At 50.3% G+C, this 13534-nt stretch overlaps 1 protein-coding gene across 1 annotated transcript in view; it reads right to left on the reverse strand.

Moving 5' to 3' along the window:
* LOC144126015 (aquaporin-9-like) overlaps window positions 1–13534 on the reverse strand; it is a 70982-nt gene that overhangs the window by 23900 nt on the left and 33548 nt on the right. Inside the window, exon 2 of the mRNA XM_077659886.1 lies at window positions 5563–5683. Within this exon, the coding sequence (XP_077516012.1) occupies window positions 5563–5683 (121 nt within the window). The remainder of the gene's footprint in view (window positions 1–5562; window positions 5684–13534) is intronic.

A 13534-nucleotide genomic window follows, 5' to 3' on the forward strand; every position in this document is an offset into this window, starting at 1 on the left:
ATGGCGCTTAATGAATTATTCTTAAGTGACAAAGTGTGTGCTGCAGAAAAGCTTAAAACAAATCAATAAGAAACAGAAACCGCACTTCTCGAGGTACAATTGTTCCAAATACAGGCCTGTAAGGATAGTACCCGCGCAGCACATGCAACGCCGCAAGTGCTATGCCGATGCCTCACTGATATCTTGCAGAAGATTGGGCAATCTTAAGAATTGAATTGTGGGGTTTAACGCCTTAAAGCGACACATGGACTATGGGGGACGCCGTAGTATAGGGCTCCGAATTCATTTCGAACACGTGTGGTTATTTAACGTGTGCAATCTGTATACTCGCCAAACGGTACAGCATGCTCCTGGATTAACGGTCTTGCGCTGTCAGCTATCAGCCTCACTCCACAAAGGCGACATCGACCATCGTACCTTTTTTGTTCGTCTCAAAATTGGAATCCCCTTCCTTCCATATCTTCTCCCTTGATTACTCGCACGCAGATGCCAGAAAAGCTACCGTACCACTCGACTAAGCTTTTTGCATTACTATGTTGGCTTTCTTTCCGAGAATAGAATGTTATGAAAGTTGGTTCTGATGAGGAAATGAAAGGCGCAGTAACTGCGTCACTTCTCAGAGGGCTGCTCAAGCTCGCCGTGAGGGAAGGGAGGAAGGTGGTAGTGAAAAACAAAGAGAGAAAGAGGTGCTGCAGTGGAGGACTTGGGAATAATTTCGACCCCCTTGGGATCTTTCACGTGCATGCTGACAACGCACAGCACGCGGGCGAGTTTTGCGTTTCGTCTCCATCGAAGCGCAAACGCCGCAGCCGGGTTCGAACCCTGGTACAGAAGAAACTAAAGCCGCAATAATTGTCTCCCTCTGAATGCATGACGGAAAGAGATGAGAATGTGAAGGGAAGAGCGAAAGAAGCCAGCACGAGACTCTCGCTGCTTAGAGGGCTGCGCTACGGGGATGCCCTATTCGACGAACTAAATAAATGGAACGAAAAAGAACAGATCCTCTTCGTGCATGCAGTGCCATGAGACCGTGACGCACGCGTTCCTTTCTTCCTCGCTTCTCATGGCTAGACGATGGGTCGCCGAGGCAGCACGTCACACTCCTGGCTTACTCTTCCACGCAGCTCATGTGGCCTCTACCGCAAGACTGCGTATACCCGCAGTAGTAACGTAAGCACTTGCTGAGCAGAACCCACGGAAAGCAAAAGCAGCGCTCTTCGATGCTCACTTATTAGTTTTATGCTTAATTCATCCTTTTTTTTTTATAGTGCGGCGGCTTCACAACAAACCGGGGTGTTCGCGTGGGCCAAAATAAATGGTTCCCGCGTGGCACTCGCACCTCGCCAACCCTTTCTCAATCCCGACGGCGAGCCTCCCAGAATTAGACTACTTCGCCCCGGTGTCTAGTGCCGGGTGCCAGGCACGCGGCTCCCCTCCCTCAGCGTGTCCCCCTTCTCTTCCTTTGAACGCCACCGTGCATCCTGGCGCCCTCCCCCCGCCACTTTGGATTCGGTGTGACGTCGCCTCGTTGTGGGGTCACCACAGGCAGCGCCGTGTGCCTGAAATAACAGCCGCGGGTGGCACCGCTCGGCCAGGTCTTGAGGTCGACCAGAGCGAGGAGGCGAACCTTGGCTATACAGTCGCCTCCGAAATACTCGCTCATGCACCTTTGCCCACTCCAGTGGAGCTGCGTGAAGAGACTCCCGGCGTCACGCCTTTCCGTTAGTTTCCGCCGACTACTGCAGTGGGTGGGGTTTCCTGCAAACTGTGTATACACAGTTTCGCCCTGCGAAACAGTGATCAGCACTATAGTAGGCGAGAGTGCTGATCAGAAACCATCTTCAACCTGATCGACTTTCCTGATGGCGGCTAAGAAATTCAGTTCAAATGAGGTCCCCTGTTAAAAGCTGTCAGATATATGCAGATATGCACTGAGCAGGATGCTCGAGAGGACTGTTGAGATTCCAACATTAATTTTTAGTGCAACCTACCGCCGTTTCCTTTCATGCTTCCCGGGCAGAGAATGCGCTTATAAGGTCTCGCCTTTATATAGGTTCTCGCGGACCTTCATCATTTCGTAATAACGCTTGCTTTCGGACCTGTGTGTAAAGCATACTGCCAACCAAGTAAAAGCACGAAACCACACGCACGCAAACGACCCTGTTCCAAAGACTACAGACGAGGGAATTTGCTACTCAAGTCTCCGTTCATGGGTGAATGCGTGCGTGTTTTTGTGAGCGCGTTTTCTGCCTATTTACATGTGTTTATCCGTTTTTCTTAAGCAGCAAGCTCCACCCGTTTTTGTCGAGATTGACGCTACCACTTAGCAAGGCTGCGATGGCTAAAAATAATAACACTTGCAGGCGTCGCGCCGTCCCATAAACTCCCTTTATAGGCAGCGTGTGTACGTACAAACGCCTACGGCACCGCCGATGTTACGGCACGCAGATGCCCGGTGGCACTTCGCGTGTGTACCACGTTGACACGGAAGAAATCTCTTCCTTCGCCTCTCGGTCGGGACTTCGATCACTAAGCAGCTAGAGATGCTTGTCCTACGCGTGTCGCAATCTGCAAACAAACAGGCGGCAAGACGCGTGTCAACCTCTGAGAAAGCTTCCGTAGTCTGACGCATTCAATTAGTGTCTGAGAGAGCCACTCTTAAGCGCATTTTTTTCTTATCTCTCTCTTTTGTACGACGTAGTCAATGTTTAAGTGTCCTCTCCCTACCTATGATATCTTGAAGCCTTAGCCTAGTTATTGTTGCTTCGGGAGGGGAAAACTGCTTAACCGGAAGTTTACTGCACCTAAAGAGAAATTAAAAGACTACTGCTGTATTCAGGCATCCAAAAGCTATTTCTTTCCGAGAATCGTCCGCAAAGTAAACAGGCTAACACCGACCCACGAGTCCTGCACAACCGCGATTAGTATGCCTTCAACTTCACCACTTTGTAAACCGTGTTTGTCACGCGATCCCGTAGATCGCAACAACTTCGCTATGGCTCCTTCTCTTCCATTTGTCCCGTTATGTTCTTACAGCATGCTGTGTTTCAATGTATAGTGGAGCGTATAGCGTCTCTATACACTATGTATATCTTGTGCAGGGAATCGTTCTGTTCGCTCAGCTCTAGCTTGCTGCAGCCTTGGCATGAGGTTAGCAGTAGTGTAAGGTATGAATAAATCAATAAATGCAAAAAAAAGTCTGGGCGGCAGAAGTATACAGAAGTACTTCAAGAGCACAGCTCGAGAAGGTCCTTGCCTCGCGAGTAACCACGAAACAACAACAAAAACTAAAATAAAAATCGGGGGGGGGGGGGGGGGGGGTCGCAAGCGACTAGCGCCGCAGGCAAGGAGCAACACGATCGGCAGCAGCAGCAGCAGCAGGCCGTGCCGCGCCCTTCACTCGGGTGAGGTGTGCCAAGAGGAAAGAAATTTCAACAGGAGACTGGACCGACGGGCGCCCGATGCTGCTGCTGCCCTGTGCTGCTTGCCACCGCTGTTCGTGTCCGAAGGGAGCCGAAGCTCTGCCGCACTGTTTTGAGCGATGCCCCGCTTCGATGGGGATGGGCCCTATCTCGGCACTGCCGCCAACAGGCTGGCGGTCGGCATCCGCGCCAGGCAAAACAAACGCCGCGCGGGGCCTGTCAGGCTCATGCGTCAGAGCTGGAACACTGGAAGCCTTTTAGCGGAGCCTGTCTAGCAGGACGTGAGCGCATCGGCGCATGCGCACACTACTCTGTAAGCACGAATTTGCCTACACGGGAGTAAAAAGGAAGTAATCTGTCCTTTAGCGCACTTCCTTTTAGGGGCCGAGTCCAAACGCGGATCTCGATTGCTAAATATACGGAATGCTTACTCTTGGCAATGGGGGTATATTCCCACCGCAAATATAAGTAAACTGGTGCAGCTAGGCATGAAAGGAGGCTTTTAAATGCGGCGCCGGAGATCATTATGTTAGCAGATAGAGGAGATTGAAACCTCGATCACTATCTTCGTAAACTCTAGAACTCGGCATGTTCTCAAGAGGGAATTTGTTTCCGTTGCCAACCTTAAGTATTCCGTATTTTTAGTGATGGAAATCTATCCTAGGGCTTGAGTAACATACCCTAGCCATAAAAAGGAGTGCGCTAGAAGACAGCCTACCCCCTTTTTATTCCAATATAGGCGTATTCGTGTTTATAGTGTACTGCACAGTGGCGGGAAATGGGTGTAGCGGGAATTTTGGTGCACATAAGGACAACAAGCGGGAAGCATTCGCAAAAGCGTGGGTGCACGTTATGTAAGTCATCCACACTGCAGCTGCAGAGCGGTAAGTAGAGAGGGGGAAAGTGAAATATTGAAGGATTAGGAAAGTATGGAGCACTCCAAGAAGCAGCGCGTAGGACTACTTCGAAGGGTATGTCGGGGAGGAGAGAGTGTTTGAATGATTTACTGCTGTAAAACCTGACTGACTACGGGATGCTGTCAAGCATGCACCTCTGGTTTTTTTTTTCTTCCTCACACGTGGAGAACAGAGGGAGAATCACAGCAGCCAGTACAGCTTTGTTTCACGTCATAAGCCCAGTGGAGGGCACAGCTAGGAACCACCGGTATGACACCATATTGTGGGCTGCTGCAGGTGAGCTGCATTACTAAAGGTTGCTCGCAATCGGGGCACACGTTGCGAGTCGTGATGGTGAAATCATGCTTCTTACTACGCAACGAATAAACACACGGCAGCCACAACTCGAAATTTATTGCCCTAGGTTGTCTAAGGAAGTCATATTCCTGCAGATAGCAGGTTCAGAAGAACGCCGTGATGCAGTTGGCATATTCCCGCAGTTTCAAATAAGCGAACCAGATAAGCAGATAGCTAACTTCCCACCCCACAATTTGTATGGCGCCGTCAGAGCGAGTTCCGCTTAGCCGCGGCTTGGGAGGTCCGGAACAAAGATTCTCGCGTCCCAGCACCGTAAGTGACACCTTGAGTTTGCTAAAAGTTTCCAGCCTTGACTGTCATTGTTATTCAAGTGAGCCACAGTGGCCACCGCGTAGCGCTTCTGGCGAGAGCGCATTAATGCGACACGAAAGAAATAATCTATCATTTTTACATTTGGTGTGTACTAGCCGAGATCGGTTGCGTAAATAAATCACGATATGGCACAGAATTTTCCTTACTTCCTGCCTTCTATACCCGCTGTGGACAGTGCATGCGTTCGCCATTAACTGTGGGTGCTAGAGACGTAAAGAGCATCATCCAGATAAAAGTCACTGGCTCAACAGATATCTTTCACACGGAATAACAGGGAAAAAGCGCATAGTTACAGGCATTCGTTTTCCACGCTTCGAAAGGCCGTACTTTTCATACCACCATGACTCCTGTAAGTGTTGCGTGAATATCTTGGGTGTACTGATGGGGGTCACAGGTAGCACGAGACAATGGACAGCCTGTTGTCTCCGGACATAGCTGGTGTCTCCACTGTAGATTTGGTATGTACAGATGATCAGTTGGACATCCTTCCACAGGTAAGAAGTGTAGGTGGGCGTGGGAGTGCACGTGTCCACGCAGGCAGGCAGGGCACTGACCTGAGACGCCGGCGCCGGTCTGGATGCCGAGCATGACGCCGATTCCCCAGCAGAATGTCACCGCGAACACATCCTTCGAGTCCGTGAACAGGTAGTGCGCGAATGACGCGCCGCCGAACATCTGCGACGGAGAGGAATAAAAGCTATTAAAAACAAAAAATGATAGTCATTACCCGCAGCATTCATTGATACTGTATGATGCCACCCTAAATTGCAACATTACTTCCGGCACCCTGTAACTATCAATTTTTGAAAACATCATTAGACATGCACTCGACATCCGTTACTGTGATAACGGAGATCGACATCAGGCGTCTTCAAGCCAGAACATGCTTGCAGGCTATAGTTGGTGCATGCTTAGCTATAGCCCGCAAAAATGTTCTGGCAAGATGAATTTCTAGTTCGGCGCGTGAGCCTTTATTGTACACCTTGGTAACATTACCAGCCTTTAAGCTCTCTGCACTGCCACTCATTAAAGGGACTAGCAGGGGCTGCTTCTAGAAGAAGAGTTGGGGAATATTTTCGCGCTGATTGAAAGACGAGCTAGTGCAACTAATTTCCTGACAATTTCCTCTTCTTTTTTTCAGTGATAGATGTGCACAGGATTTATCCCCTCAGTAAATGGCGTCGCTGTGGCTTTCAGTGTCGACGTTGCATGTCGTAAATGAAAACTAAAGTCTACTAAATTAGAGTAAAAAATCTCGCGATGTCTTTCTGATCAGTTAAAATGTTATCCATGTTCCAGGACGCTTCCAGAAACGCGCTTAGCGTTATGACGTGACCGAGGAAGCAGTGCACATGGACCTGACAAAGGAGGCGCTGCCGTCAGGCGAAAAGTTTGTTCAGCAAACGGCACTTGTTCATGATCATTGGTGCTTCGCGATCAGTAAATAAACAAAGTACGTCCCCGGTGCACCTACAGACTGGCGCTCATGGCTGTGGCCCTTAATATCTGAATAATATAATATCTAGAATGCTGGCATTTGTTAGGGGCAAGAGTCCAAACGACACAAAGCTGACTCCGGAGGAACTCGTTGGTTGTGAAAGCGAGGCCAGTAGTAAACCATGCAGATGCGCAGTCGTGTCACGGCACGATTGCGACGTTCGACAGTCCGCGCGTTCGTAAATGGCAGTCCCATCATTTACCCCCCCCCCCTCCCCTGACCCGTGTGTGGGGTAGCCATCTGTGCATTACCTGGTTAGCCTCTCTACATTTCTTCCTCTTCCCTCTCGCATTAGGTGACGGCGAGAGATGTGGTCGCACAGCCGTTGTTGTCACGTATAACTGTTAGCGCCGGAATACGGGAAAGCGTCAGGGCATTAAAGCAGAGATTAAAGTGCGAAGATTGAAGCAGAGAAAACGCAACGAAAAGGGCCAGAAGACAAGAAGAGCTCTACCAGAGGCAATGAAGCTCAGTGAAGCACAACCAGTGGCGATCATCGCAGCAGGTGTGCTCTGTTCTCTTGTGGCATGTGCTTCTAAATAAACTTCACGGTTGTTAGTAACACCAGTCATGTCTGCACCCTTTGCTTCGTGTCCTCTTCGAGCGATGCCATAATGCATGATGTTGTTGTAAAGTGTACCTGAATGGCTTGATCAAATAAAGTCGCTGTAATTCAACCACACAGTCTGGGAATACAGAACAGGAGTGAACAATGCTCAAATTTGAAAAAGTTTTGTATTCGGATGCAACGCGGCCAATCAGCTGAGGCCAGACAGAAAAAAAGTTAGGCAGTTTTAACCACGGTTATGGCCCGGGCAAAATCAGGAGGTCGTCATCGTGTCGGGCACGATCACTTATGGTTTAATATCGATTTTGGTCCGAATCGGCCAAGGTCAAATTTCGGGGGTGGCGTGGGCCAAATTTTTGCAATGCTCCGGGCCAGATGTGGAGGTGCTATCGTGTCGGACACGCTAAATTATGGTTGGGCATCGATTATGGTCCAAATCGGCCGAGGCCAAATTTCGGGGGTGGGTCTAATTTTGATGTGCAATCAGGGCGAAAGCGCGTATTTTTGCTACGTAGAAGACGACGATGAGCGGGCAGTGCCGCCGGAAGGAAGGCTGATGAAAACGACGCTCTGCAGTGCACCGCGCGAGAGTGTGCGTTCGTCTGTGGCGATAGTCTATTTGATAGGCTACCAAATAGGCTATCGCCAAAGCCGAGCACTATCGCCTAATGCTAATATGCTGAGCACTGATGCTGATTTGACTTTTTACCCTGTGGAAGAGCCGCATGATGGATCGACACGCAGAACCACCTCGTCCATCTAAATCTCTGTTCAGTGAACAGCGTGCCTTGGTCTGAGGATTTATGCTGCGCAAGCAGCACCGGCCGCCTGAATGGTTGCCGCCCCTTGACGCATGTACATGTCTCCCGCAATTTTGATGTGCTGTTGGAGTGCAGTGTACGAAGGCATGAGGGAGTGTGTCTGCATTGCGGAATAGTGTGTGTGTACGTAAATCGTGTGGTAGCTCATCGGCGGGACTGATTTCAATGCACTGAAGGAAAAACAGTGGCGATAGCCTGGCGGCCTCGCGCAGCGTCCTGTAAAGCAGATCTGTTCGCGCCGCCGCGGGTTCGACTCCCAGTAGTGGGTAGATTTCTTTTTCTATCTAGGCAATTTTGACCTTGTCTAGGCTGAAGATCAATTTCAGACAGCAAGCAGGTCACGTGGTGTTGAGCGGGGTAGGCGCATCGAGTAGACCTACCGCTCTTAAAGCTCTTCCCTTTCTGCCGGCAAAGTACATTTTAAATCTTCTCCATATCCACCTCGTGTTGCAGTTCGACGCTCAAGCTTGATTACGCAGAAATCTCGCTCTCCCGTGATATCGTTTGTAAAATGATAGACAACTGGACGCTTACGCAGAAAAGCACAAATTACGAGATTTACGTGGAAACTTATATACAGCTCTATATGCATGCTCGAACTTTCGCGCACTCAAACACTCGCTGCTTGCTTGGCGCCTCTCCGTACTTCTACTCTCATTCCGTCCCAACCGTCGGAACGCGGTCTCGTGTACGTGTGTCGGCCTTTCTTGTGGTGTCGGACACGGAAGTCGGGTCCGTGCTACCTAAGGTTAAGTCCAGTCTTTTGTGAGCGCTTCGGTTGGTCTAAAATTCCACACTGCACGAAACCAAACTTCGAAAATGAGCAAAACCATCCGCCTACAACCTTAATCGCTTGAGACGCGCACAGTTCCCCAGTAAGGGCAAAATTAACGCATGGCTGAATCGCAAAGGTGGTTAGTCAGCTGGTTTAGCAAGCCCTCTGTTATTTTATTTTATTATTATTATTTTTTCGCACGAGGCAGATGATTTTGTGTGAAATCAAAGCAATAAGAGGCCGTTTTCTCGTCTCCTTCCGTGCTCCCCAAAGTATTACTGAACGCCCTGTGTTCTCCGAAACGCTCTCCGAAACCTTAGCGCAGCTGCGTTTCCAGGTTTCGCCCTCTCATGAACGATACACACGGTCGCCGCCCCAAGCAATGGTTGACAGATGAGCGTCGTTGGTCGATGGAACTTAATCAGAATTCTCCCCACCAAGCGAACGAATGAGTGTCTGTTGCTTGGAAATTTTGACAAGCTGTAATTTAAAGCCTCGCTCTGCTTATTCCTAACCTGAATATGCTATAGGACGCCCGGCTAAGGTATGATGTGAGGGTCAACCATGCGCACAAGCATTTCAGAAGCAACGAACCACACACAAAGACCGAAAGTTGTTGTATATAACGCAAGGTCATCGTCCCCTAAATACTACAGGCTTCAAACAGCTGAAGTTCGACGAGTATTCTGCGGGCATCAAAATACGGGGCATTGCCTGCGTTCTGATGCAGCGCAGTGGTTCAGCAGTGAGGGCGTTCGGCTGTTGACCTTTATTTCACAGGTTCCATTCCCAGCCACGTCAACTTTGTTCCATTGACAGCTAAATGCAACAACTTTACTCATAAGCTAAGACGATAACGTGCGCTAAAGACTCCAGGTCGTCAAGAGACGTACCATACCCTGTAACCTACTTTGCGCCTCCTAGCTCCGAAGAACCTTTGGGACGTAACGATGCATTACTTTTGAATTCTCTTAATGTCATCTTCGCTTAACTCCTTCAGTGCTGCGCGCAACTAGAGCATGAGAGAGAAAAAATGAAAGGGGTCTACGGGCATAAGCGAAGTCTACCGCGCATAATGATTCAACATAACAGTGCACAACATTGTGTATAGCTACACGTGTGCAGTTCCAATAGGAGATTTTGAACAATCGAAGTTTCGGCTTTCATACCCGACTACTGTGTTCACTCCGTCCATACAATGGCGTGCTCTGGCTAACTTTTTTTTTTGAGGTTATAAAAGGCGGCGAGCGCTGAATACCGGCCATCGGACGCTATTCCGTCTACCACTGCACCTCTCACTGAGAGTTGGCAATACCGTACGCTCGAAACGGGAGCTACGTATGCGGCAGATCTACGGTGACAGGTCCAATCGGCCAGTGGAAACGCTTGCTCGATTTCCATCCGCGGCCGCCGTCTCAACAGAGATTTGGTTCTGCTTAGCGCTTTCCTCTGCCTGGTTTAGGGGCATAGGTATACTTTGTCGGATTTGTATACCTAGTCACGTTTAGTAAAGAAGGACCGAAGAAGCCAGCTTATAACACGCTGTAATCGATACACCTTCTCATTTTTTGCGTTGAGAAATCCGAACGCGTGCTCTTTGAACTGTTACGAACACGCGAAAAAAAAAAAAGAAGGGAACTCGCTCGGCGCCGCTCTCCTTAAGGTCGTCGGCACGTGTGGACAACGCCCACGGCTTTCAGTTCAGCGACGCGCAGGCGAGCTCTTGGTAGAAAGACCGGTACGTTACTTCAAGAACAAATCGAGAGTAGGCGCCACGTTCGACGCTGGACTCTGAGAGGCAGGCGTTAGCTGAACTGGAGACAGCTGTGGCTTGATCCTTCGGCAGGTGGGTACACGCCGTCGTCTAAAAACGGGTGCCTCCCGCTGTCGCTTGTAAGCAGCGAAACGACCTGTGCTTCATAACAGTCTGACACTTCGAGCACGAAGGAACCCGATTGGTCTTGCCTTTTAAACAAGTGATGCCGATGGGACCGGAGCTTCATCCGAATGAACTGAAAGCTCGAATTAAACGAGTTCGAATGAACGAGAATCGACTGCATGTCTTTCGGGATATTCTGTCACCTCTGGCAGCGCCGCACGAACATGAGATTGAGGGAAGAAGGCGCGCATATAGTGCCAGGACAGGAAGACCAGCAACGTCGGACCCCTCGCGCTTCCTCGGCACATCGCTGCAGGCATTGGGTTGCTGCAGCGCTCCCGTCGAGCGATGCGCCGACACTCCCCGTCCGCCTGCTGACATGCACAGCTGCGTACGCGACTTCTGCAGCAGCTGCGATCACGGACACGTCACGACACAACCACGCGCGTGCGGAGGTGGGCGGAGCGGCGTGCTTCCCCAGCTGTCGCATAGCGTTGGACTTCGTGCAGCTGTGAAGCCTGACACTGAGCACGCAGGCTGGAGCAATGGAATTTTATCTGCGCGCGGCATCACCCCCCCCCCCCCCCCACCAAGCCCTTCGGCACTTAGTCGTTCAGCTATTTGAACGGCTTCCCGTTGCGTGCATCTGAGCTCTACCGCATAGTCAAGCGAGTATATTGCGTGCGCGTGAGCAAGACACGCTCTCTGCGTTGATATACAGTGGGTGGAGGAAACGACAGCCTGCATGGTGCTAGCGACCACTAATAGTGCGACCCCCACGTGTCGGCAAGGGTCCGGAAGGAACGAGCCAGCCTTTATTGTCGCATACTCGTACACAATAAAGAGGTACGTTGTCCGAAACGCTTGACTGGGAAGGGCTGAAGCCATCGCTCGAACTATTCGCTTCCTCTCCCCCTTCCCCTTTGCACTGTTTCCAAGGAAAAACACATCTTTTGGCTGCTACATTGAGTAAAGCGGGGTCAAATATCCGATTTCACTTGCACGCCTTGAATCGTTTCAGTTCGAGACACAAATTCTCAGAATAATACCGTTATAATTTCATTGAACACACTCAAAGAAAAGCACTGCTGCAGGAAGGAGACAAATTGTTCACTTCCGCGCTGTATGGCCACACGACACAGCGCATTCCTCTGCATGCGATTGAAGCTTCGGTGACCAGCCGCGGTGGCTCAGTGCCTTTGGCGTTCGGCTGCCGACCTCAAGGTCGCGGGATCGCATCTGGGCCACGGCGACCCATTGAAATGGAGGCGAGGTACAAAAAGTGCTGTACTACGATGTCGGCTCACGTTAAGAACCTCCAGTGGTTGAAATTAATCCGGAGCCTCTTACTACGGATCCCCTTTTAGCCCATGTGTTGCTTCGAGGCGTTGCACCCCACATATCGCCATCAAGATTCGGTGACCGGCAGGACAACGAGGGGATACGCCCGCTACAATGACGCCCCCTCGTATGGGAAACGAGGCCCCGGCATAATCGGCAGAAGAATGCCACAGCCACTTGAACCTTTTCAAGTAGGCCCCCATTGACGCTGCTTCACGCGGCGTGAGCTTTGCTGAATATTCCGCCGCGTAACAGACATCGCTGGCAGATACGTGAAAGCGCACGCAGTCGCGCCCGTTCCGCCCATTTTCGTCACTACACTCGACCCTTATCGCAACCTGCGTGCGTGGAATGTCGACGCCTAAGGCCTGCCATTGAATTAAGGTCAGCGAGATGCTTCAACACGCGCGCTCAGCTCTTGAGTGCTGCTAAGAGCTACTTTCCCACTTGCGTACAGACGTGCCTGAGAGAGGAAAGAGCGAAGGGAAGACACGGGAGATAGACAAGGTCAAGCCATGATGGCCGGCCAGCAGAGCTGGAAGCAGAGAAGTAAGAGAAAGGCTTAGCTACTTCAAATTTCCTCAAAAATATTGCGTACGACGTCGATGATTTTCCAGTCGAACCTCGTTATATACGTTTTATAACGAAATAATGCACATAACGAAGGAATGACGATTCCCCTTGTAAGCCAGGTCAACACCGGATATAAAGAAGCTACGGCTATTGCGAAGTAATCGCCGGGCCCCTCAACTTCGTTATAACGAGATTCAACTGTGCATGAATTCAAGGTCAGTGCTGAGTGTAGCGCAACAAATACTATAGGGCCAACCCGTCGCGGTGGCTTGCTGAATATTGCGCTCGGCTGCAGAGCCCAAGAACGCGGCGGCCGCATTTCGATGCAGGAGAAACGCTAAGGCGCCCGTGTGCTGTGCGATGTCAATACACGCTAAAGAACCCCAGCTGGTTGAAATTATTCGGGAGCCCTTCACTACACCGTCTTTCACATCCCATGCGCAGCTCTGGCATGTTAAGCCCCACATACATGCAAATTCTACACACAAGCGATACACACAAGCACACACAAGACACTGTCTTGATCCCATTGCCTATCTTGGGCAGCGTCTTTATGATGCGCACAACTACATGTCCCAAGGCCTACATGCTAGTAACATTGGCAAAGTATCGCTCGCTGAGTGCATACCAGTTTCCGCATAGATTCACCAAAAAGATCAGTGTGCCTCGGGAATAGACTATGCGACCAATGGCCATAATAACTCCGTCTTGCCACTAGGTTTGGCGACAAAATAAACCGAAGTATGGTGCAGCTTGGAGTTGCATTGCGTTTTTTTTTTTTCGCTGAATATTAAGGCTTGTGGGTGCGTGCATATAGGTATATCCTGCATGGCTTGCACAAGATTTTTAGCTGCCTCGGCACCAACGACTTCTCGCGGAAGCCGCAGTAGCGGCTATAGTGGTTTGAGCATGCATCTCGTATCCGTAGGCGGAGTTCGATCACCACTGTCGTCGGGCTCACAACGAAATTCGAGCGGTTACAATTTCCCCCTATTCTAATTATCGGGTTCTCTGGTATGAAATGCATTTAAAGCGGGTCTTCGGCCCCATCCCATGCAGAGCAAAAACGTC

Source organism: Amblyomma americanum, chromosome 3 (assembly GCF_052857255.1).
Source record: "Amblyomma americanum isolate KBUSLIRL-KWMA chromosome 3, ASM5285725v1, whole genome shotgun sequence".
NCBI classification, from domain to species: domain Eukaryota; kingdom Metazoa; phylum Arthropoda; class Arachnida; order Ixodida; family Ixodidae; genus Amblyomma; species Amblyomma americanum.